Source organism: Netta rufina, assembly GCF_964035555.1.
Source record: "Netta rufina genome assembly, chromosome: 1".
In the NCBI taxonomy this organism is placed as follows: domain Eukaryota; kingdom Metazoa; phylum Chordata; class Aves; order Anseriformes; family Anatidae; genus Netta; species Netta rufina.
The window spans coordinates 134168744-134192685 of NC_140123.1; the positions used below are offsets into that span (position 1 = coordinate 134168744).

A 23942-nucleotide genomic window follows, 5' to 3' on the forward strand; every position below is an offset into this window, starting at 1 on the left:
TATTTTCACACTGCTCATAATCCATTTTGCTTTGTTTCTGTTCTAAGGGGAAGGAGCCCTCAGTTCGGCAGCTGGCTCTTCTACACTTTAGGAATATAATTACCCTCAATATTAAACTGGAAGATGCATTATCACGTTCCAGAGCAAGAGTTCCACCATCTATTATTCAGATGCTATTAATACTCCAGGTACACTGGTTACTTTTCTCTGGTTGTTTTCTCTCTCTTTTTCTATTGTATTGCTTAAGTCTGCTTTAGCGGCCTCTGATTTTAATCCTTCATTTAAAAGTTCTGCAGACTGCTAGAGCTTCTGTGCAATTAAATGTGGTCCTGGTCAGAAACAGGTATGTAGAGGCTCTGACTGCATGCCATAAGACCTAGAGGGTCCAAGAATAAAGGCTGATTTTGAAACAGTGAGGGTTAAAGTAAGAATTTTTGCAGGCAGGCCAATGCATGTGGTAATGACATGACTTCCATGAAATGCTGAATGTTGCTTCATTAGCTGCTCTGGACATGAAGATTCTCACCTGTAATAGGCGACAAAGTGAGTATGTAATTTATGGTTGAATCATAGTCATATTTGGTCACTGGAACCAAATTCTGTCAAAACTGTTGATACAAAAACATTAAGACTGGCCGCTGATATTTGCGTTCAGTGTTAGATTTTTTTAGTAGTGAAGAGAAACAAAAAGAGGAATTCCAGGCAAAGGGCAAGTTTAAGAAATTGTTTTCTTAGTTGCATGAGCTTGTGTTGGGGAGAAAGGGGATGAGGGAGAGAGTTGGGAGTAGATTTCCTAAGGAGCTGGGGATGCTGAGATTTTCTTGGCTAGTGGTGTTTTTTGCTGCTGTTGTTTTTTTGTATGTATGTTTGTTTGTTTGTTTGTTTTAAAAATGTTTATAGCAGACAAGGGATATAGTTTCTCACACTTAAAGTTATTCTTCGATTTTCACGGTCATATGAATTAGTACTGTGTCTGAAGTTGTTTTAAAGGGCTGGATAATCTGAAGGCAGGTGATGAAAATGGAGGAAAGAAGTAAGATGACGTCCGCTTAGCCAAGAAATGGAGTTTCATCCAGATTATCGCAGTGCCCATTTGTTGGGATGTATAATAGTGTGTTTAACCTCAGAAAAATTCTCAGAAAAAGATACTTAGGCAATAGAACTGACTATCCCTTACTACCTGTCTCCCTAGCCTCCCTCTTGCCAAATGCTTCTTGAAACTACTGGCTGATGGTGGCATAATAACAGCATTATCAGAGATATTAAGATTCCTATGAGTTCCATGGAAATTAGTGTCTGGAGAGAGGAGAGCCTCAGGAAGCATGGGCTTAACTGCATAATGAGACATCAAAGAATTCACGTAATTGAGCTATGAACCCAACTGTGTTAACAGATACCAGAGACTCCACATGAGAGATTACCATTATGAAAATCTTAATCACGGGAGGGTTTTCTATCAGGCTTCCTTCCTTAGATGTGAGGTAAACTTTCCATTGGAAGACAGGCTTCAGAAGTGTCATTGCTGATCTGACAGATCTGCTAGCTGTGTTGTGGTTTCTTCTTTAGAGGATCTTAGGTATGGGCTTCAAATGAATTTCATAGTGAGCTGGAAACTGAACAACATCCTAAGCCAGAAAGTTCATAGGAGATGATGTGAAGTCGCCAGGATCAGTGCTACAAGAAACAGATTGTTGACAAACCTGCTTTCTTCAACAACCAGAAATGTTAGCAAGGTGGATGTGTGTTTAGGGTAAAAGAACAAATCCATTCTCATTGCAAAGCTGTTGGTGAAAGTCAATAATGAAGTGAGAGAGAATTTGACCTTGGGTGTTTATTTCTGCATATGTTACCTACAGTTTTGTGGTGGGGATGGTAAAAGTCCTTTCTCAGCAACAGTTCTGCCAAACTTGTGGTTTAAAATCTAATGGCAATTACAGGAAAAGGTCAGAAGAGGATCTGGGAATGAGCTATTTACATGTACATGCTTAGCAGTGTTAGTCAATAATTGGATTTCAGAGCAAAGACTTTTTCATAAACTCAAATGTCATGTTAAACAAAAGCAATTTTATATGTTTGTAGCATAATAATGGCATTTACTTGAGATAGGTTAATTCAATATGTGAATAGGGCTGGAAGAGAGATAACAGTTCAGCTGCCCAAAAGGCACATGGAAATCTCATGTGTGGATTTCACAGTCCGAGAGAAGATGTGTTGGTGTGGACATTGTTTAATCCCTATTTCTGTCTACTGTGGATATCACTTCTATAAGAAACTCAGTGACACTGCAGCAGAAGTCCATGTTTGGAAGCTGAGTCTAGTGGTGTTGACCCTAGACAGTGTTGAACCTGGCATGAACTGTCCCTATTCTGTGCTTGATAGCTTTCTGCAGCTACCTTATGTAATTAAAAGAATAGGTCATACTCTTCAAGACAGGAGCTGTAATGTCAACTGAAGGTCACAGATTGACAAAGGCACATGCTGACATGTACCAGTCTGTCCTGCTAGACTGGATTAAAGAAGCAGAGATGTGGTAACTTGTACAGGGTGCATCTGATATTGCTCATGCATTAGCTTGTTATAGTGTAAAGGCAGAGCTCTGCCAGTCCATCAGGAGAAGACACATTCATCATGGAGGTAAAAGGAAGCTTTTTAAAGAGGAAATGGAAGCTGCAGCAATTCTTGGACTTTACTCATGAGACAGGTGCTGACCCAGCAAAGCACAGTAAGCATGCATTTTACTTGAGCATGGGTTAGCTTCATTGGCTTCAGCATGTGAGCAGTTTCATTGACCTCTGTGTGGCTACTGACCTATTGCAAGTTACACACATTCCTTGCTTGCTCAGCTGGCCATGCTCTAGCAAGGAGAATAAATGAGCCCCAGCCAAAGACCTCCTGGGTGAAAGGGCCTGAGCAGAAGTTGGTTCACTTACTTCATTGGTTGTATGATTGTTTTGCATTCTTTACATCAAATCTTTTGTCCTGACATTTACTGGAGGTATGCCTACCTGCTATGCATGCAATATGCTTGTAATGTGCTATAGCACCCACACCAGTTCTCTGGCATACAGTGACGTGATGGAGGTTGTATGCTTGGACCAGAACCTCACAATTTGCCCACAGAGAAAGATACCTCTATTTCTTTGTCTTTAAGATATCAAAGATTTTTTTAAAAAGGCAGTAAAATATTATTTCTGTATGTGATCCCTTTTTGAAAAAAAGAACTACCTCCATTTCTGGAATAAAGCTGTTACAACTGTTGTAATAGCAGATCTTATCTGAAGCTTTGTTGTAAGGATTTTGAGGATCAAAAATTAATCCTCAGATTAATTCTTAGACTTGTGATCTCCAGTCCAGTGGAGCCACATCTGCATCTCACCAGTGCTACAGCCTTGTTTAATTACCGGTAAGTAATCTATTGGGGAAGAAGCCCTGCCCCAAAATAGATGGAAGGAATGAAATTCCAGTGCTGTTGAAGTTGGTGGGAGTTTTACCACTGCTTGGAAGAAGGGCCTCATACCACTCAAACTTTCTGTTGCCAGCATAGCCTGACCCAGTTACAGAGCACAAACTGAGATGTCAATGCCTTGTGGCCACTTACAGGCAGCTTAAGCTAAAGTGCCTCCAGGATGCTCCTGTTTATCTTGAAGAGCCTTCAAGAGCAGAGTTGTAACTGAGGAAAAGAACTAAAACCTGCTTTTGAGCACAGGGAGATGCACAGAAGTTCACATCAATACAGCATGTTGTCAATCTCACTTTGTTGACCTTTCTCTTCAGGTGGAATTAGGAAGCTGGAGGAAGAGGCATAAACAGAACCAGACATTAGAAAGGAATTTTCTGCCTTATATTGTGTGAATCAAAGAGAGTAAAACTACCACCAGAGGGTAAACAATCTGCCATATTTCCCAAAACATGTATTGTCAAAGAAGACCTTTGCCACTGAAACTGGAACATCTTATCTCCAGGTATCTCTCTTGGGGTCTGAGAAAGTTGGAAGAGCAAAATTAGAGTATTTATCTGTATCAGGATGACATCAGGATTATCTGAGTTCACGGAATGTCTCCAGGTGAGCCAAGGTAGAACGATAAAACGACAGAAAAGCACAACAAAAAAGCTCATGCTGAGAGATATGAGGCCTCACTAAACATAAGCTCTGAACAAAAAAAATAAATAATAAAACCTGTGGTTTCCTTTTTGGCTTTTTTGAGCTTCATTTGACATCCCATGCCTATTGCATCTTGCAGTAAAGGGAGAAAAAATAGATACCTAAAATTACCCAGTGGGACCTGTTTGTTATCTCTAGAATGTTCCTAAATGTATGTGCAACTCCTCACACTTAAAAGGGGTGGAAAAGCACATTGCAAGAGCTGAAAGTGGGTACAGAGAGTTCTGTTTTTCCATCTCAGCAGCCACACAGCAAACTAAACAGCAGAGTGGTTAAAAACAAAATACCCTTTGCTATCAGAATACTACAGGGGTCTTTCTGTGGAAAAAGAGATTTTCTAGAACACTGCAATGTCTGGCCATAGGATTTTGAATTAGCTGGTTGCTTTTGAGAAGTTGTCTTACTAAGTCTCTTAGACCTGAAGCATAGGTTGAACAAAGTGGTGTGGGCGTGAGGTTTCATCATACTTTTAATTTCTCCCAACTCTACTCTTCTCTCTCCTCTACTTTTTTTTTTTTTTGTAATTCCTGTTTTCTAATACAAAAAAAAAAAAAAAAAAAGAAATGTATAAATAAATATATTGCAGACCCTGTGTAAATATAAATCACCATATAGAAAACCTGTACTTCCCCTGGGTAGTGCAAAAATGTGTTTTCCTCCTTCCTGGTGAAAGAATGCCTTGTCTGTGTTGTAATGTCTTGTCTATGTTGTATGCATCAGCCCCATGGGCAAGTAAGGGGCCAAGTAAGAAATCTTACTGCCAGGACAGTGCCTGACACACAGTGAAAATTACTCCTTCGTTTTATGTTGATATAAAGGAAACTATGCATTTGACCCTCAAGTTTTACACTTCAGAGTATTTTGTAGAAGCAATGTTTGCTTCTCAGCAATGTCCTCTGTCTTATTCTGTCATGCTTATTGTCTTTATGTGTAATTGCACTTGCAGTAATTAAACTGACTGGAGTTTGTTATCCTAGAATGAATTTGTATGGCCATGATTTTTAACAAGGCATACCCATTCATTTTTTATATGAAAAAAAAATCCTTTTGAAAGGAAATCTTGAAGTTTTCACTAATTAGGTGTACTTTACATATTTAGTATTGCTTTTCTTTTTATGATTTTTTATTATTTTGCTAGTTTGCTGATACTGGGAATCATTTCTGCATGGAAGCAGTGAAAATGCTGGAATTATTTCATCCACATCTTGGGGTATTACATCAAGCAGTTAATGCAGGTTGGGATGTGCTTTGTTACTGATGTAGACAAGAAGCTGGGAATTGATGGAAGAATTCAGAAAAGTGTCAGCAGCAGCAGCCTGAGTGTGACACAGGGGAACCAGGAAGGTCTAATTGCATATTAGAGCTGTGCTGACACTTCTGTTGTCCCAGCTGTGCCAGGCAGGAATGCTAAATAAGCCAAAGTACAGCTTTCGCCTGCTTGCATGTCAGTCTTGAGCGATTCCCCTGCCACAGATGGGGACAGTGGTGTAAGTGGTAAGGATGTGAGTCAGCGACAGTTGCTGGCTGTCCATTTTGCATTTGCAAGCTGTAGGTTTTAAGTTAAGGAGGGAAACCACAACACAACCATTTTCCCCTGTAATGTTTTTAGTTTGGTTTCCACTTGGCATTTATTTCAAGGCTTGCCACAGTGTTTTCTCTAGGTGCGGAGGCAGAGGGGTGAGTGTGGATGCTATTAAGCACTGTGAGCTTGACTGACAGTGGGCTTTTACAGTAGTAACTGCAACTCAGCTGCTGCTTCCACACAGCAGACTTTGAAAGATGCGTGTTCATGTGGACCCTCTTTATAACATGGCCAGCAGAAGTCTGTGGCCATAATGAAAGGAACAGATGGTGTTTTGAACTTGAGTATTTGCTAAAACTAGGTGTCAACATGTTTGACAGTACTGTGTGTTGCCACTTCTCTAAACTTAAGCACTGGAAAAACAGGAGAGCAACATAAAATGTTCTGGTTGTTTCGGTTTTGCTATATGTGAACCTGTCTCATGAATACCATGGCGCATAGTACTGGGATGTGCATCTTGTCCATCCTCTGAATAGAAAGTCACTTTATGCTAGTTCAAGGGAGCATGACCACAGCCTTGTCTGTAGCAATTAAACACAATTGTTTTACAAGGCATTTTGCTTTGTGCAAACTCCCTTCACGTGTTGAGAGTACCTCGCTTTCCATGAAATGTCCCTTGGGTGAAGAATACCAGCCAGTTAATGAAAGGCATGGCTTCTGACGGAGCTGGCTGAACGCTGCAGCACCTTTCTGGGCTGCCCGTGGTTAGGCTGTTCCCATCCATCGGGTGCTCTGCCGTAACTGCCCCATGTGCTGTCCCACTCTGTGGTAAGGGAGAAACGCAGACCTGTCTGCCTTTGTGTTGCCTAATGTTTGCCTTCAGGATGTGCATGGAGTTACGGTGTATCTGCTGCATACAGTACCTGAGACTACCGTAGGCCATGATGATTTACTTGTGCAACCTTATCCTAGGAGTGAGTTGTTTCAGCTCAGGACAGTTAGGTATGTGTTTAACCTGAGCTAAACTGAGTAGTCCTTACTAAAATATGTATCTGCCCAGGAGTTTGCCTCCATTAGTGGAGCTGGCCTATTAAAATCGGTGCAGGTTCATTGGTAGGCTAATCCTGATCTAATAAATATAGTTAAATTGGTAAAAATCATTTTTAACTTGAATTAGAACGTCCCTGCAGACTCTATAATTATATTGGGTAGGAGGGAGAAGGTTTTAACTAATTGCATTAGTTCCTACAAATGTCTTTTGTGGACTCATTTTGGCCAGCAGACTAAAACTGGCATAAAAGATAGTATAGACATTTTGACCATTGAAAAACTCTGAGCAGGGACTGTTCCCACGGTACAAGAATCCTTTGAGGCAGGGTGCTTTAATACTGTAATTCACAGCTTGTCTACAGGGGGAACATAAGAAAGTTAATCTGAGCTACCTTTTCAAGAAGATTAATTAAGCCTCATTAGAACTCTGTATGGACACACATTCTGAGAATTAAAAATCTAGAAAGAGGGGCAAGTTAAATTAATGACACTTTAATTCTACTTAAGAGGCCTATGCATAACTTACCTAAACTGCTTCCAGTTCTTAATTTAGTGGATATTATTTTATCCTCCTGAGCATCCCCAGGTAGGCAAAACCACCTGGGAATCGCAGCCCCAGCAGCTTGTTGCAGCATGGCAGGACACACTGCAGGGCCCATTAGGCAGTCACAGCGGATGAGCATCTCTTGGTGATGCCCGGACCACTGGCTCCTCCTGGAGGCTGCAGAGACTGGATAAATCACACGGAGCGAGGCTGCAGCCAGTGGGAATTGCAGGCACTGTGAAGCAAGCAGTCAAATGGTTTGGGGGGGACAGGCAGGAGTGGCCAACGCTGCACTGCTGGGAGCAGTTTGCCCACACTGATGTGATTGGCAGCGTTGTAGAGAAATCCCATATAGTTACAGAGGAGCAAAACAAATTGTTTCCTGCATGAATTGTTTGGAAACAACTCTGACAGCTGTTTGCTTTCCTTCAGGAGTGGTTTCTCCTGGGGTTTTGTTTGTCCATTTTTCAAAGTATGCTATAGAGTTTTATTATTATGGGAAGCTGTGTTTCTATTTAAGCCACCAGGGTGATTAAATAAAATTGCATAGAATTTCCTAGCCTTTGACATCTTCTTAGAAGGTGCATTGGGAAGGCAAAGAGTTGTGAAAGATATGGAAGATATGAAATGTCACCCAAGCTCTGTCCCCAAGCCTTTCCTTGCCCTTTCTGTGGCTGCTAGGGTAGGCAGCCCGTGGGGACAGTGTGTAGCAGGCTCGTGGCATGAAGGCTTGTGTGGAGACTAATTGCTTTGTGGTGCATTTCTTCTAAAATAAAAGGCTGTGCTTGCAATCTGCAGAAAACAGGGGAGTGGTTCAGTGAGATTCTTGGAGTTATCCTTTCTCCTGTGGTGAGCGGAGAGGGTGAAATGTCTTCTCTCGGTACTTTCACAGCCTTACCCTTAGCTCTGTTGTGGCTGTGGAAATAACAGCTGTATGGCACATTGATGTGCATACTGTGAAATTCATTAACTTGCCACTACCCAGTAATTACAGACAATTAAAAGATAAACAGTTAATCAGGTGACTGTGCAGGCTTCAGATTATGTTCTTTGATTAAAATAATTATCTCTTACCAGCCTGCTGTTGTTTCCAGTAAGTTACCAGCTCCTTGCAGCAAACCCTGTGGTGTGAGGAGGCACCCGTGGGATTGTCCTGTCCTGCCTGGGAGCAGGCCCCCAGGCATTGCAGAGCATCCCCTGTACCTGACAGCCATGCTATGAGCAAACTGGCTGGCCAGCATGGTGTGGTTTTGTTGAGAACTGAACATTGATCAGAAACAGGATGGGAGTGATGGGGAGGGGATGCTGCCTTGCCTGCCTCTCCTTCCAGCACTGCTGCGTGTGTGCTGCCAGAGCCCAAGGTGCCTGGATCTGGTGCTCTTAAAAATGCATCATCTGTTTTGAAGTTATTAAGCAAAGGTTTGCTCTTTAGTGCTCTTTAGTCCAAATGCAGTTTTGGAAAAAGCAAGTATACTGCAATTACACAGACGCTGGCAAGAGGAGAGCCGTAGCTTACCATGGGTAAGATCTGTCAGAAAGGTATTTTGCAAAATACAGCTGTTGCACTCGGAGTGGCTCTCACATAAAGCAACTATCATTTCTATTTGAGCAGCTCAGAGTTGTCAGCTGCTTCTGCTACTGGCCTCTGTGTATCTCCAAGCCTCCCTTCTTGCCAGCACAGATAGATAAGAGCCTTCTTGTGCTGGGCACTGTGTAAACACAATCAAAATGTGGTCTCTGCTATGGCAGATTGTGCAGCCTGATAAGAGACAGTAAATATAAATGGATGGGCAAATGGGCAACACAAGGAAACAAGAAAATAAACATACTAGAACTAATTTTATGACAAATAATAGAAAGATAATAAAAAAAAATAAATCCCTCATTCCTCCTGTATCACTCATGAGCCTTTCTTGTGGTTTCATTGTTTAGCTGAAGAGTACAAAACCTTTGAAGAGGCAGTGGGGTATTTCCACTGTTTCTCAAAAAGTCTGAGTCATCTGAAGACAGGTGTTTACGCAGTGTGATGCTAGTGCAGCTCCGCTAAAACCCCTGTGTATCAGGGGAGGGACTGGGCAGTAGTTTGGTCTGAAAAGTTACAGAATAAGGTTATGTATTTTGCAGTGTTTTTAACATTTAAAAGCAAAGCAAATAGAATTTTTCCTTCGGGAGGTAGCTGTCTGCCATTAAGCAAATTAACAGAAAGCATCAGTGAGCTTTGAAAACAAGTAACTTTCATTTCAGTAGTAGGGTCGTATCTTCAAGTTGTACGTCAGAGCATCTGTTGATTTCAGCCGTGCGGTTTTGTACTCCACACTGATCTACCACAGCTCTTGCAAGAGCTGCTGCGTGGCTGGCTCTTGCTGGGGCATGGAGTTGTCATTGCGACAGGTGACCAAGGTGAAGAAGGGATGGCTATCCTTTTAGAACCACTTCTGGTGGTGACATCCTTAACCCTTGTACTGTTTGTGTTCAAGGAGTACGCAGCTCAGTGCTCTGGCTCTAAATTTGGGTGTTGTGTGCTTGTGTTTCTGTGTTTCCTTTTTAGCCTCCACATGCTGTATTGCTGAGAGAGGGTGCATGCCCTAGATCCAGGCAGTGACTTTCCAGGTATTTTGCACTGGCAGAAAACTTCTTCAGCCAGGACTGGTAGGTGATCTGGAAGATGCTTCTTCCCGGCTCACATGGATGAGTTGTTGGGGATGGAAATTGTGTCAGTGAAATTGTTAAAAATAAAAAATAAAAAATCCAGAACACATAGCTGTGTCTGCTCAGTCTATTCAAGTGTTTCAGAAAAGAAGAAAAAAGTCGAAGCAACAAGGAGGATGCGAATGTTCACTAATGATTTAAAAGGGGTGTGTGGCCATGAAAGGCAGTATCGGAAACCCTCACAAGTAGCTAACAGCAGTCAAGTTAATGTTTGCAGATCTTCAAAGCATTTCTTGGAATGTCTCTTCAAAAAAGCCTAGATGCACTGAGGGAGGGCTCTGCCATCCTTTTTTCTGTTTCGAGTCCTCACCTGAAAATAAATGTGCAATTTTTTTTTTTTAAATAAATGTTCAATGAGAAAAAACTCAGAGCCAAGACTACAGAAAAGACTTAAATGCTCAGAGTTAAAAGTCATAATTTCCCCAGCAAGGTTAGATAAGCTTAATGTGTACACATCAGCCAGAATTTCAGAAGGGAGCCCGAAAGAAATGAGAGGCTTTATGTCCTTAGACATTAAACATCACATCTAAATATTCCATGACTGACAGGGTAATCTCTGCAAGGGGTTGCACTCGCTTTTCTGTGCACACGTGTTTGCCTGTGAGTGTAATGTGGCAGCACCACAGCATCTGGAAATGCAGACAAACTCCAGCTCAAGTTTATTCCTTAAACAGCTATTCAGAGCACTCAGCTATGCATAGATTTGTTTGGTGGGTTTTTCAAAGTCACATTAGCTTATTTGACTGGAGTGATTGCAGTTCTCATCTGTGCCCAGGGGAGTCTCTTAGCTGCGAATCAGACAACCTCTGGCGCTAAAACTGTGAAAGTAAAAATACGTACCATTATTGGCAGTGGGTCTTTGTTAGCAAACTGGCTGCTCAGCTAGTGCAAGATCCTAACTACTGTATTTAAAGTCTCAAAGTAACCTCCTTACTTCTAGTCATTTTGTATCATTTACTTATCTTCAGTCTTCATCTTCTGCTTTGCCTTTTGCAACCTCATATAAAGTGTTTAATAGCAGTTTCAGGAAAAATAATACATTGGACTTCTGTGGATCAGAGGAAGTGTAACTTCTTCTTCGTGCTTGATCCTTTCTGGTAAGAAGAATCCTGTTGCTATCTGTGCAGCCGAGTCATTTCAAAAACTCACCAGCCTAACACAAACCATGTCGGGCTGTTTTGTCTACCTTATCTTTTGACTGTGTCTCGGTGCCACCAAAGAAAGAAAGAGAGAGACAGCACTGCTTCTCACGCTGACATTGACAGAACTTGGCACTTGCTGGAGATTAAAGTGAATATGACAAGGTTTTTATTTCTGAGGCAGTCACAGGGATCTGAAGTGCTGACTTCTGTCAATACTGCATTGGCAAACTTCTCTGCCTCTCCCTCCCATGAGCACTGTTGCTATGAGAAAAGCTAGAGGGAGAAATGAGACTAGACATGGTTTAACCCTTCAAATATTTAAGACTTTACCAGTGTGCCAGTGGTATTGGGTAAAACAAAATGAAGAAAAAATGATGTGAGGCAATGCTGCTAGGGGCTCATAACAAAACAACCTTGACTTGTGTGGCTGCATCTCTCCAACATGTGAAATTTTGCTACTGGTTTCTAGAATTGGACTAGTAATGCATAGGGCATGACCTTTAGTGTTTATAAAACAGTATTAAATCATTAACATAATTGAGGTTATTCTGATTTACAGAAACTGAGTATTTGATGCCTAAGTCCTGCTTTTCATGTTTCCACCAGTAAATATACCTAGTTGCGAACACATGCTAGCATAGTTTTAGGGTTTCACTGAAAGTGGGCCCATCGTGAACTATTGGCCCCCTCACAAGGGCTGAGGGCTTTCTCAGAGAGGGGAAGCAGTTTTCTTTCAGCTTGTCCTGGTCTGCAAAGGTGGGCCCTCCACTTTCCTCAGCCTAGGTGTGTTTTCTCACTCTGTCTTTTGGCTGCTACAGAGAAACCCCCATGGGTAAAGGGCATAGTTCAAGTGGATCAGGTTCAGATTCACTAAAAACAGACTTGCGCAAATCAAAACGTAGTCAATGCTTGAAGCAATTTTCATTCTGTTTTGAGTCTGCTTCCTAAGGGCTTAAATGTCTGAGTTGGCTGACTGGGATGAAAGCAGCATGAATCATTGGGGAAAACCAGGAGGAAATAACTGAAATTTTCTGTTCAGGCTGGCAGCACAGATGAGTGGGCTGCAAGTAGGACCCAGCAGTTTAAACTCCCAGTCCTCAACCAGGGTGTTTCTTTTTACTCAGATGTCTTTTCAAAAGACAGCTATTGATCACATAGTCTCTAAGTGAACTTCAGAGTTGAACTCAATGTCTGTATGGGACTTGAAGTTCTCAAATGGGAAGTCTTCCAGAAATGCTGAACCTCATTTAAGCTGGTGGAAGAACATCAGGATTTCATCAACATAAATGGAAAAAGTTACCACTCTTTCCACTTCATACTCTCACCCTTGTTCAGAGGATTCATTAGATTAGCTAGTTCTTTATTTCTGGGAACTAGTAATACTATCAGTTATTCGCCATCTTCATCTCAGTGGTTAAATATTTTCTAGCACAGATTCTTTACACTTAAGGGCTACTGCAAATTGCCGTGTGGTAGGTTTTTATGTCACCACTTGCCAGAAATGCCAACATTTTCTGAGAAAGCCCATATTGTGCATACCCTATATCCTTTTTTGTTCTTCCACACACTTTGCCTGCTCTCACTGTTAGCAACAAAATGTTGAATTTAGTGATCTTTTGGTCTAATGCTGAGTGGCTGATTCAATGCACTGTGTTGCCCTTGGTGTCAAGATTGGGAGGGTCACGATGTATCCACATGCGGGGCATCATGGTGTATCCACATGCTTAGGGCATCCTCATTCTGATTATGGAGCCCAGACAGTTGCTGCAGGGGATATGAGAACAAGATCTGTGACTTTTTCAGCAGAGTGTTGTGCAAGTCAGCTGAAGATGGAGAAGATGTGGGGAGGAGAGTCAAACACGGTGGTGCTGAGTAGTGCAGTAAGAACAGCAGTTCTTGCAGACTGTGCACAGGAGGACAGCCTTTGCTCTTTGGACAACAGTCAGTGCTCCTGAAGCCACTGTGGTATCCTCCAAAGCATGAGACTGGGTGGGCTTGGTCAATGAAAATCCTACAGTGTTTTATAGACAACAAGAAGTGTACAGACAGGGACCACTCCTGAAGCCTGTTTTTAAACAAGTAAACCTTAGCGTAACTTCACTGCCAATGGTTTGACTGTGATCGTTGCAAGATCAGTAAAAATTAGATGATGCTGTAAAACATCTGAGGTAAAAAAGGAACAGTTTTAATTACGTGTGTGTGTCTATCCAAAGGAGGATGGAAGGATGCAGACCTCAAACCTAGAGTGTGACCCATAATGTAACTAGGAGCACAGAGCTACACTGCTGGTGGTGCACGTGGCCAGGACTGGTGGCCCACCAGTCACCATGTCCTCCTGCAGTGATTTCATGCCTGCCTTCAGCTGAGGTTGCTGCTACATTGCTCAAATTTGAAAAGGCTAGATATGGAGCCATGAAGAGCATTACACACCCCAAAGTGGGTTAAGAGGCAGTCATGGCTTGTGAGGGCAGTGTTCCTCACCTCTTGCAAGCAAGGCTGCTGCTATCTCTCTGACTAACATAACAAGCAGATCTTGCTGCCCTGGTCACCAGGGTGTGTGCTGCAGTCTGTACACCTTTATCAGTTCTCCACCAGCAGGGCTGGCTGAGTAATGTGTATTTTTGCTATAAATACTGTTCTGTCTGCCTTGTGATATGTCTTGTGACTTTTAATTTCATTTTTCTCTGTGTGTAGTTAGGCAACTATTATTACCCAGTATTTGTCAGATTATTGCCACTGCATGTGTGTCAGTCATACTGATTTAGTCCATTGCCAATTAAAGAGAAAAATGCATTTCTCAATGTATTTTTCTTTCTTCCAAGGAATCTGCTGCTTTTAGGCAGAGAATAACTACATTTCTTAGCTGTTTTCCTGTGTGATTAAGCCAGGGCAGTTTTTGAGGCCAGGACCTCATTTTGTATTTGGACTTGACCCTGTGAACGCTTCCTGCAGCATGTTTCCTTTCACATAGCACTAGATCAGGACTGCTTTTTGTTGGTAGGCCAGGGCAGAGGCCAATGGTTAAGGGTGCCCCAGCAGGTCCAGGCTGAGGATGCCTCAGCAGCCTAACACCCAGGGCATGCTTCTGGCCTTGAGCTGAGCTATGTACAGCTGCATCCTGCATGGGCAGAGAACTTCATTCTTCTGGGCCATCAAATCACCAAGAGTACTGATTGCCATGCCTTAACCCAGAAGCCTGGCTTCTATTCCTTTCTTTTCAGAGTCAAGAAGCTGGTAAATCAGGATCTGGCTGTTGGCCATTCCTGCTTGGCATCCCCTGTGGTAGAACTGCACCCACATCAACCATGGACACTGTTGTGCCACCCTCATGTGCTGTGTCACTGCTGTCCCAGCAGGGCACCTGGCTGGGCTTCAGGAGGCCTCCTTGCTTTGCTCTGCCTGATCTGACGCAGGGGAAGACAGATGCATATATATATATATTTTTTTTTTAATTTAAAGGCTGCCCAGCAGTTTGTCACAGCTGAAGCAGGTTGTAGCCTTGTATACCAGTACTTACTCATGTAAACATGATGATCAGTTGAAACATTAAAGCTGAAGCTGAGTGCTGCAGTCATTTAATCAATGACTAGCATATACTTGAGCATGTCTGCACTCGCAGGCTGGGCTGTGGTAATCAGCCCATTATGTCACCATTATGCCTGGTTGTTGGGGTGCACTTAATGCTGGAAGTATCTTTTCACGTGTGATTTATTAGGTAAATGGTCCTATAATACTCTGTTGCTAAAGAGGGAAATGAAAAGCAACTGACTGAGACTAGCATTTCTGGCTGTTACTAGTGGGGGAAGCTATTAGAACTGGAAACTGAAGGACCTTTCGTAAATATCGAGCAAAACTCTGTTACTGTTGGCCACGTAGAAGCAGTTCGGCATTTAATAGTTGTTTATGATTATTTTCACGCACAGAGGAGTGAGGAGCACATGGGGCAAGTTGCAGTTGACCAGAACTGAGAAGCATGCAGGGGGCTTAGTGCAGGAGCCCAGCAGATGATAGGGAGCTTGTGCAGAGCTAAGGATGAATGTGGGGTATTAGGACAGAGCAAGTGGCAAGGGGATGAAGTGAAGGGTTGAAACCAGAGGAGTCAGGTACGAGAAAGTGCTGGCCATGTGGACATCCAGCTAAGACACTGTGCTTATGTGCTCAGTGTCATCAAGAGGGTGAGGCACTGCAGGATTTTTAGGGTAAGCCATTTTTCAGCCAGTGTAACCCAGCAATCCCCAAGATTTCAAGAAAGTTGGATGATGTGATGAAAAAAACATTTTTTTGCTTGTGGTTGCTCTGCCCACCAGAAGTACTTGAGAGGAAGATTTTTGTCTTTGTTCCACTTAGTGCTGTGCTAACAAGCGTGTGTGAGCAGGCTGCAATTCATGCATCAACAGTGGAGAAACTCATGCCGCCTGCTCCATGGCCCAAGAGTATTCTCTGCACATAGAGCTGTTTTTTTTAGTCTTCCTAGGCAGGTTATCAACAGTAAGTATTTGCTACCATTTTCTGCCACCAAACAGTAACGTTTTGCTACCTCTTTGCCCATAAATGCAGGTGGAAAGGAGTTGCGTAGCTTTGCATCCAGTTTTTGGGCTGAGAAATGAGAGGTATAAGCAGCAGGCAATACACAAAACCAACTCCCTTTTGGATGCACATGAGGGTTTCACAATCCAAGTTTTCTCCACAGGATGTTCTGCATCTGCTTACAGGAGTATGGGAAGCCTAAAACTCTGTCCAAGTTTATCCAGGCTGCCCAAAAAGATGTACCAGACTATCAGCAGCCTGCAGTTTCTCATGGCTGCGACTCTTGGCAGATTGTTTCACATCTGGGTTCTTTAGAAAAGCCTGAGGAAGCCCAGTAGCCAACACAAGGTGAGAAGTGATTAATTTCTGGGATCCTTTGTGACTCACAGTGTGAGTGCCTCCCCAAATGGTCGAGCATGGTGTAACAGGGCACGTGGTTGTTGGACTAATAACGTGGTTTGAATCACTGTGTCACCTCCCTACATGTTTCTTCAAAGAAATTTGGAAGTGCTGGTGCTATCAGGTTATATTTTAAGTGTCCTTGTTACTGAAACTAAAAGAATTTCAGTTATTGTGATGAACGAAAAGACAGAGATGGAGTCTGAGGGAGTATGCGGCAATGACTGCCTCAGTGCACGGGGGCAGAGGCTGCAGGCACACTTGCATCTTACTCGTGGTGACTTAGGTGGAGGGCTGATCTACCAGCCTTTGTGCCAGTGTCAATCTTGGCTGCCTATGAAGAAAAGAGCAAGACATTAAAAATACGTATCAAAGGATACAGAAATAATGAATTCTGTTCTAATTGTGATTATGGTTGTTTCATTGCCACGGTAAAAAAGTGAAGACATTTGATACTTTTTTTTTCTTTTTTTTTTTGTGAGAAAAGTAGTGGCAAATGTTACTGAAACAGATATTATATTTCTGGCAGGTTTACAAGTTGTATAGTCTACACTTAGATAAAATGTTTGTAATGGCTTAATAATAGGCTTAATAATATTGTTGTTAATACATGTGCAAAAGGTTAAATCAATATATTTTAACCTCAGGCAGGTTTTAAGGTTGCATTTGAGGAGGATTCTCAAGTTCTTAAATGCCTGTCTGGACTGAAGTCCACTTCAGCTTGACCTTGAGGCTTAGAGAAGCCCTGTGCATTTAAAAAGAAGGTTGTGGCTTTATGTGGGCTTATTAAAGCCCCCACTATTCTTCTGACTGTATCTATTTATTAGCCATACCAAAAGATGAATTAATCACCTACTCTTTCCCCTGTGCTGTCAAATGAAGCCCGTGTGTCCCTTAAAAAGTCCATAGGAGTTTGTGGCTAGCTTACTGCATTAAGAGGGATGGAAACCTGAGTAGTTCAGTGCCTCCATCCTTGCTGGAATTACTGTTTTTGACTCGTGGAGTTTATTCCCAAACACAAGGGATGACTGGTCTGGCAGACAGGGGACAAGTTCCAGATGAGAGGGCAGAAAATTCGTAAAAGAGCTGCATTAATAACCTGTCGTCTTCCATGTATATGACCCTTCTGGGAGAGCTTACAGATCTATGTATCAAAAACAGTAGTGCATAGGGTCCCTTTAATGCTTTCAAACTTCAATATACCATTCTCTGTTACCAAGTGATTTAATTACAAGTTAATGAAGTCAGGGATTTGGATACTGTGTTACATGCAGAAATTCATGTCTATTGTCTTGATGCTGAGTACAAACCTTTTCCGTTTGCAATGATATTCACATATTCAGGACTCAAATTCCCATTATCCATGCCTTTAGAGTAGGGCAGACTCTTGTCATAACAGTGCACTATAATCCTTCCAAAGATAATGAGATGTCTCTTGCATTTCAAAACAGTGTAACCAAGATCAGGCTGTGATCCAGCAGCTACACTCTTCCACAAGTACTAGGGTATCTGCAGCTGTTTGATATTGAGCTATTTTGGCCCTTTTTTTATTTTTCAGTTGAGAAATAAATAGGTCAGGCAAGGCCTTGAAACAAGTTTAAAAGATACATCTAACATTTTTAGAGAAGTATGAAACTCTCCTGCTAAAATGAAATCAGGCTCACGAAAGGGCAGACTTATCTTTTAAAATAAGTTTTGCACAGAATCACAGAATTTCTAGGTTGGAAGAGACCTCAAGATCATCGAGTCCAACCTCTGACCTAACACTAACAGTCCCCACTAAACCATATCCCTAAGCTCTACATCTAAACGTCTTTTAAAGACTTCCAGGGATGGTTACTCCACCACTTCCCTGGGCAGCCTGTTCCAGTGTCTAACAACCCTTTCGGTAAAGAAGTTTTGTATGTCAGCAGAGTGAATATTGTATTAAAGATAAGGGTAGAACCTCTGTTCTACTGATAATGTTCTATTTTTTTTTCCTTCCAAATTACAATATGGTTACCTACAAGCTAAGCAGCCAGCCTGCTAGATCTGACTTTTGCTTTATTGCTACTTAGTGACATACCATACAGTAAGTATAAGAATCATGAGATGCCAAAATAACGGGAAAACACTTTTTTTTTTTTTTTAATTGGTGACTTGTAAGCCATGACATCCATTTCTCAGAAACTATAGTGATTTGGGTAACAATGCCAAGTTGGCTTTAATTTAAAGCTAATTTTACCTATATAAGCACAATCACATACATATTTGGTAAAAGGCCTATAAAAGAATTCACAAATCTTCTTGTATATATAGATATCTATGTAGAAATATGTAGAGGTATTTATAGTATAGGTATCTATACATCTATATGTACTCATCTATACCTGTATAGGTATATTGACATATATTTATATGAAGCAATTGTAGTTGTACTTTGCTCCATGCTAAAACTTCCACCAAAAGTTCCTTTCACTGAATGAGAAGGTGTGATGCAAATGAGTGATTTCACATGTGGCACAGTGGATGCTGAAGATAAGAGTTTGAATGAATTCTTGGGTTCATTCTCTCACTCTGGTGGGGAGAAGAATTTAAATGAACTCTTGGGGCTGGCAGCTAAAGCAAAACAGAAGCTTCCTCTGATGTACTAAAACAGATCTGCATGAGGAGGTGTCCACCTCTTCCCTGAGAAGCTCCTCATCCATGGTACAGCAGGGACCAACTGGCTGAAGGGCAGGCTGGTGACCAACCAAGTCACCATTTGCCACCCTGTCCCTGAGCAGAGGCTGTGGACAGGTGGAGGTGACTCCAGCTTGCTCTGAGCCTACAGGTGCTCCTCTGGGCCACTCTTGTAAATAAGTGATGCTGTCATTCAGGTCATGTGGAGAGGTTGGGTTTGAAAGTCCTTGCTGAATCAATATGCATTTGTACTTGTATTTGGTTAAACAGAGGCTGGCAGAATAAGTTTGTCATTGAATAACACGGCAGAAAGAAATGGAGGAGAAATGCCGTTTTTACATGATCAGTATGTGGTGTGCAGCCTGTTACTCTCCTGCTCTAAAGAGGGGCTGCAGCCACAGTACTGCATCTAAACCATTAGAAAAAATGGATTAAGGGAACTGCCCTGTCTAGTGCCTTCAGGAAGGCCAGTAACAGTAGCTGACACAGGAAGGATGTTACAAGTGGATATAGCATGGTTGTGCCAAGATGCAGAGCTGAAGGGAAGTCATTGCAGCTCCAGTGGACACCAGATGTTTTATGACTTATCAGTATGCCTTAGAAAGCATCCTGTGGATGATGGCAGAATGGAGGAATAAGACTAATGCCTGGCTGTGTTGATAGTGGGTGATTTTATATTGTAAAAGTGATATTTTGTGGCCTCTTTACTCGGCAGGTGGTAACTAAAAGAAGATGAAGTGAAAAAGGGGCTGGAGACATGCACTGCTCATAAAGATATGGAGTGGAGTTGAGTGCAGGACTGAAGAAGCTGCTGCGAGTGGTTAGGGAGGTGGGATTTTAAGAGAAGGGGGCATTTCCTGTGCCAGGGAGCAAGGAGGGGAGGAAACAATTACAAAAAAAAAAAAAAACCTTCTCAGGCAATGTGAGATAGATAGGAAATCAGACTGTTAAGATGCCACTGAGCAAGGACATTTTTATCACTTGTATCACAGTTCTTCAAGCGGTCAGGGTTATTTCATGGGCAGCGTGGTGAGAGGACTACTGGGTTTCATTCTCCACAGTTGGTGTTTACTCTTTCACAAGTACCGAAACTACTTAAGTGGCAGAAAAGTAAAGAAAGCCTTACCACAAAATCAGGGTATGAGCAATGCTAAACATCACTTGTCTTTGCCACCAGTATTATATTTCACATTTGAGAAACTGGCTCCTGTGGTAATTGGAGTGGCCATCTGGAGTGGGTGGCCTCATGTCCTAATCTTTGTCAGTGGGTTATGAACTTGATGGGGTGATGAATATGCAGTAGGGATGTTGGTCTTCTAAGGTCTGGAAGGATCTTGGCTAAATACCAGCAAGATGGGTGGAGGAATCCTGGAGCAAATCTCAGTACAAGAAAAGTAGCCTTCCTCCTGTTTTTTGAAACCCTTTCTCTTCTGGAGGTCTCAGTAACTTTGAAATAATATGTGCACCTTCACAAAGCCTTTTTAATTACTCCTGTGTTATTTTTATCTGGTTTTAATTGTCGGGATAGTTGTTGGTTCATTCTGCTGATATTTCGGTGTTTGCAAGCTTTCAGATTCACTGCATTTGCCCTTGTATTCATATTTGTATTTGTGAATCTCTGAAAGTCTTACAGGACATAGCATGTCTCCAAAAATTGTTACTCATTATTTAAAGCCTGCTGAATCAGAATTTAGATTCTATATGTTTTCTGTTGGATTTATTTTCTATTCATAAACTTCTGTTAGGGAATGCCAGCTGGGATTCAGGCAGCACAGCAGCCAAGGGGTGAAGCAAGCCTTTCACAAGCACACTGCAGGCCGATTCAGCTGTTTGGTGAATCACACTGAGCAGCAAATGCATCCAGAATATCAGGATCTTTTCATTTACTGAAGGAAGTGTTGCAATTTTACTCATTTGATCTTTGTGTTGCTCTCTAGAGGCTTTCATCCCAAAATGTTTTTTCTTGGTGTTTTTATGGTAGTTCAGGGCCATATTACAAAACCTGGAATTCAACTAAATTCAAGCAAAATTCCCACTGAGTATGACATTTAGGATTTTGATTTTGCAACAAGGTATGCCAAACCTACATCATATGTGAATACACTTCAGGTAGCAAAAGGTTATGAGTATATAGGGCTCTGCTCAGACAGGACAGGAGCATATATGCTGCAGTTGTAAGTGGAAAGGAGCCTACAGCTCTGCAAGGTTTGTCTGTCACCTCCACAGCCGTACAAGTCCATTTGTGGGTGGAAGTGCAGAGTTAAGAGCTAAGGGCAAAAGGTTTTTACCTTTGGGTAAATCTTACCATTCTTAGTTTTAATGTGACTTTTGCCTGGATTTTTTGATTTTTACCTCCCTTGCGCTGGGGCAAGGAGAGAGATGAAAACCTCTTTGCTCTAAATTTTTTTGTTTAAAATATCCTGGAAGAAATAATTCTGAGTCAGTTTCACCTTTTACTTAATCTTGTTTTATAGCTTAGATGGCAGTGACACCGTGTGGTACCAGCCACTGGTGCAGTACTTGGCGGAAGCTGCTCATCTTCTGTTCAGGAAGCCAGTGCAGAATTGCAAATAACAACAAGTCTAGGGATGGTTTTAATTGATCTTTGCAAACCTCATCCTTTGTTCTCCTCGAGTGCCTTTGCACTAAGCAGGTTATACCAGGAAGGAACAGCCTGGAGATGAGACAGGGAGGTGTCAGGCTGAGTGTTAGGAAAGGGTTCTGCACCCAGAACATGGTTGGGCAGTGGAATAGGCTCTCCAGAGCAGTGGTCACAGCACTGAACCTGACAGTTCAAGAAACATTTGGATAATGCTCTCAGACATAGGGTCTGGGTTTTGTGTGGTCCTGTGTGGAGCCAGGCGTTGGACTCCATGATCCTTGTGGGTCCCTTCCAGCTCAGGATATTCTATGATTCTATACCTTTCTGAAAGCCTGGATTTTAAACTCCTGGAAATAGATACTGGTTCCTTCTGTGCATCTGTGTAGTGCTGTGTGGTGAGTCTCTGGTTCTACTCATATCTCTTGGCTTTACAGTAAGACAAATCAGGTGTAGAAACAAACCAGTATCACATCTCAGTGTACCTTGGCTATGTATGGCTTGCTGCCTGCCTGCTTCCTCTTGTGAGCAAGGAAAGCTTGTAGTTGGAGGAGACAGCACTGATCTTGTGTTTTGTTTTGTTTTGTTTTTCTATTTCAGGGTGTTCATGAGTCAAAAGGTGTGACTGAAGATTATTTGAAACTGGAATCTCTGATCCAGAAAGTGGTTTCACCTTACTTAGGCACATATGGCCTGTATTCCAGCGATGGACCCTTCACACACTCTTCCTGTATTTTGGGTAAGAATAACAGTGGCTTGATTTGACATAGCACAGAGGGCATCACTAAAACCTTGGTCCACACTGGGCCAGGGCCCACACGAGAGGAGACTGTCGGTACTAGCGCAGTGTGGCTGTGCTCTTTTCCTGAGGTCATGCAATTTACAAAGTCACAGTGACTTGCCAGTGGCAGAAGTTGAAAGCAGATCATCATAACAGCACTTAATTGCTTTAAATCTATGAATTTGGAGTGGGTTTAGCTTTTCCATTCTATTTTTTAAGGAGGAAGTTTTAACACAGGATGCTTTATGGACAGTGAGGAGGGAGGAAGAAGCCATTTTAAGAGTGCTGAATAGTGTCTGTTAATTAGTGCTCAAAGATCACTAGCTTGTTTAAAGCAGGAAAGAGTAGGAATTTGTCTTAGAAAAGACTAAACTAAATGATAAGACATTGAATATGTAATATGTCTCTGCAAAGTGGAAGGTAATAAGCTGTTCTCCATTCCACTGGAGATAAGAAGAGTGGAGTACACATAGCAAGGGAAATCTAGATTACCTGGAAGGGAAAATCTCTAATGTTGCATTGATTAGGTGCTGGAATAAACACCTATGGAGACTGTTGATTCTTCACTATGGTAGGTGCTATTTACATGCCACATACACGGCATCCATAAGGACCAAGGTGGCTAGACATGGTGCTACCTGATGGCAGAGGTTGATTGGATGACTTTCTCAAGTCCCTTCCAGATTATTGTCTAGGATTCCTTGTGTTCAGAAGCATTTGGTGACTTCTGTGAAGGTAAGATTAGGCCAAGATGAAAGTCTTTTAAAAATTCCCCTGAATAATTAAATCTGTTGAAAATGCAAGGGGGATGCTACTGTAAGTCAACAAGCAAATATGGTAGTACCCATATATTTTAATGTAAATACTGTGATGGTCTTCTTGAATAGAGAAAACAGAGGAGAAAATAAGTTTGTGTGTTTTCTATGCAGCCAATTTCATCTATTTGTTTGTCAGAAATGGTCAATAAGGAAGCTAATTTTCCCCTGAAGCTGAATAGAAAAATGGTTATATTGCAATAGGTGTTTAAGAAACAAATCAGTTTTATGTGAATTAATAGAGGCCGGTTATTTATGGAAAATGGATTAGGATAACTACTTTGTATTCTGTGCTTGGCATTAAAAGCCACAAGCATTTAAGAGGAACTCCAAATTGTTCTCTGAATAAAAGCTTGTATGTCAAGTTGGAAAAAAATGCACTCAGGGAGAATAAAACTTCATTGAAATGGATTATCAGAAAATAAATGTTATGAGTGCAGAAAATAGGAAGGTTTAGTTGGACTGGGCACTTTGCCTTGCTGTGGTGTAGATCTGTAGGAATACCCCTGAATAGTTCTTACTCTAGTCAGTGAACCTGGATCCAAGGGAGCTGAGAGAAGAGGTCTCTCTGCTGCTTTTGAACTAATGTGTCTAATCCTGTCCAGCTATTTTGACAGTATGATTTAAAGTTCTGATATATTTTCTGTGGGACTGATGAGGCCCTTGATCCCTTTTCTTGCCCATCTGGCCTGCACAGCCTTCCCCTTCAGCCAAACCTTGGTGTGACCAAAAAGCCAGAGTTCCTGTAGCAGGGCTGCCCCTTATCTATTTGCCAGGTCCAATTCCTAATAGAAAAAGTCCTGAAGTGATCTTGGTTCAGTTGATTTTATTGCTGAGGCAAAAACATCTGCAAAGTGCAATCTTAAGTACAGAAACTTTTTTTATTAGTAGCAGTAATAGTACAGCATGTGATTAGAATATATGTCCAGATAAGCAACTAAGAATAATTTGAGAAGAGAAAGGCATCTGTAAAAGGGAATCAAATGGTTTATAGGGAAACGTGGACTTTCATCCTAACTCAGAGTTGTGGT

At 41.9% G+C, this 23942-nt stretch overlaps 1 protein-coding gene across 1 annotated transcript in view; it reads left to right on the forward strand.

The window, feature by feature from the left end:
- The window catches only part of PRR5 (proline rich 5), a gene marked incomplete at both ends in the record, with an annotated part of 49178 nt that overhangs the window by 23482 nt on the left and 1754 nt on the right, over positions 1–23942 (forward strand). The window contains 2 exons of the mRNA XM_084306191.1: positions 48–188; positions 21916–22054. Coding sequence (XP_084162317.1) covers positions 48–188; positions 21916–22054 — 280 coding nt within the window. The remainder of the gene's footprint in view (positions 1–47; positions 189–21915; positions 22055–23942) is intronic.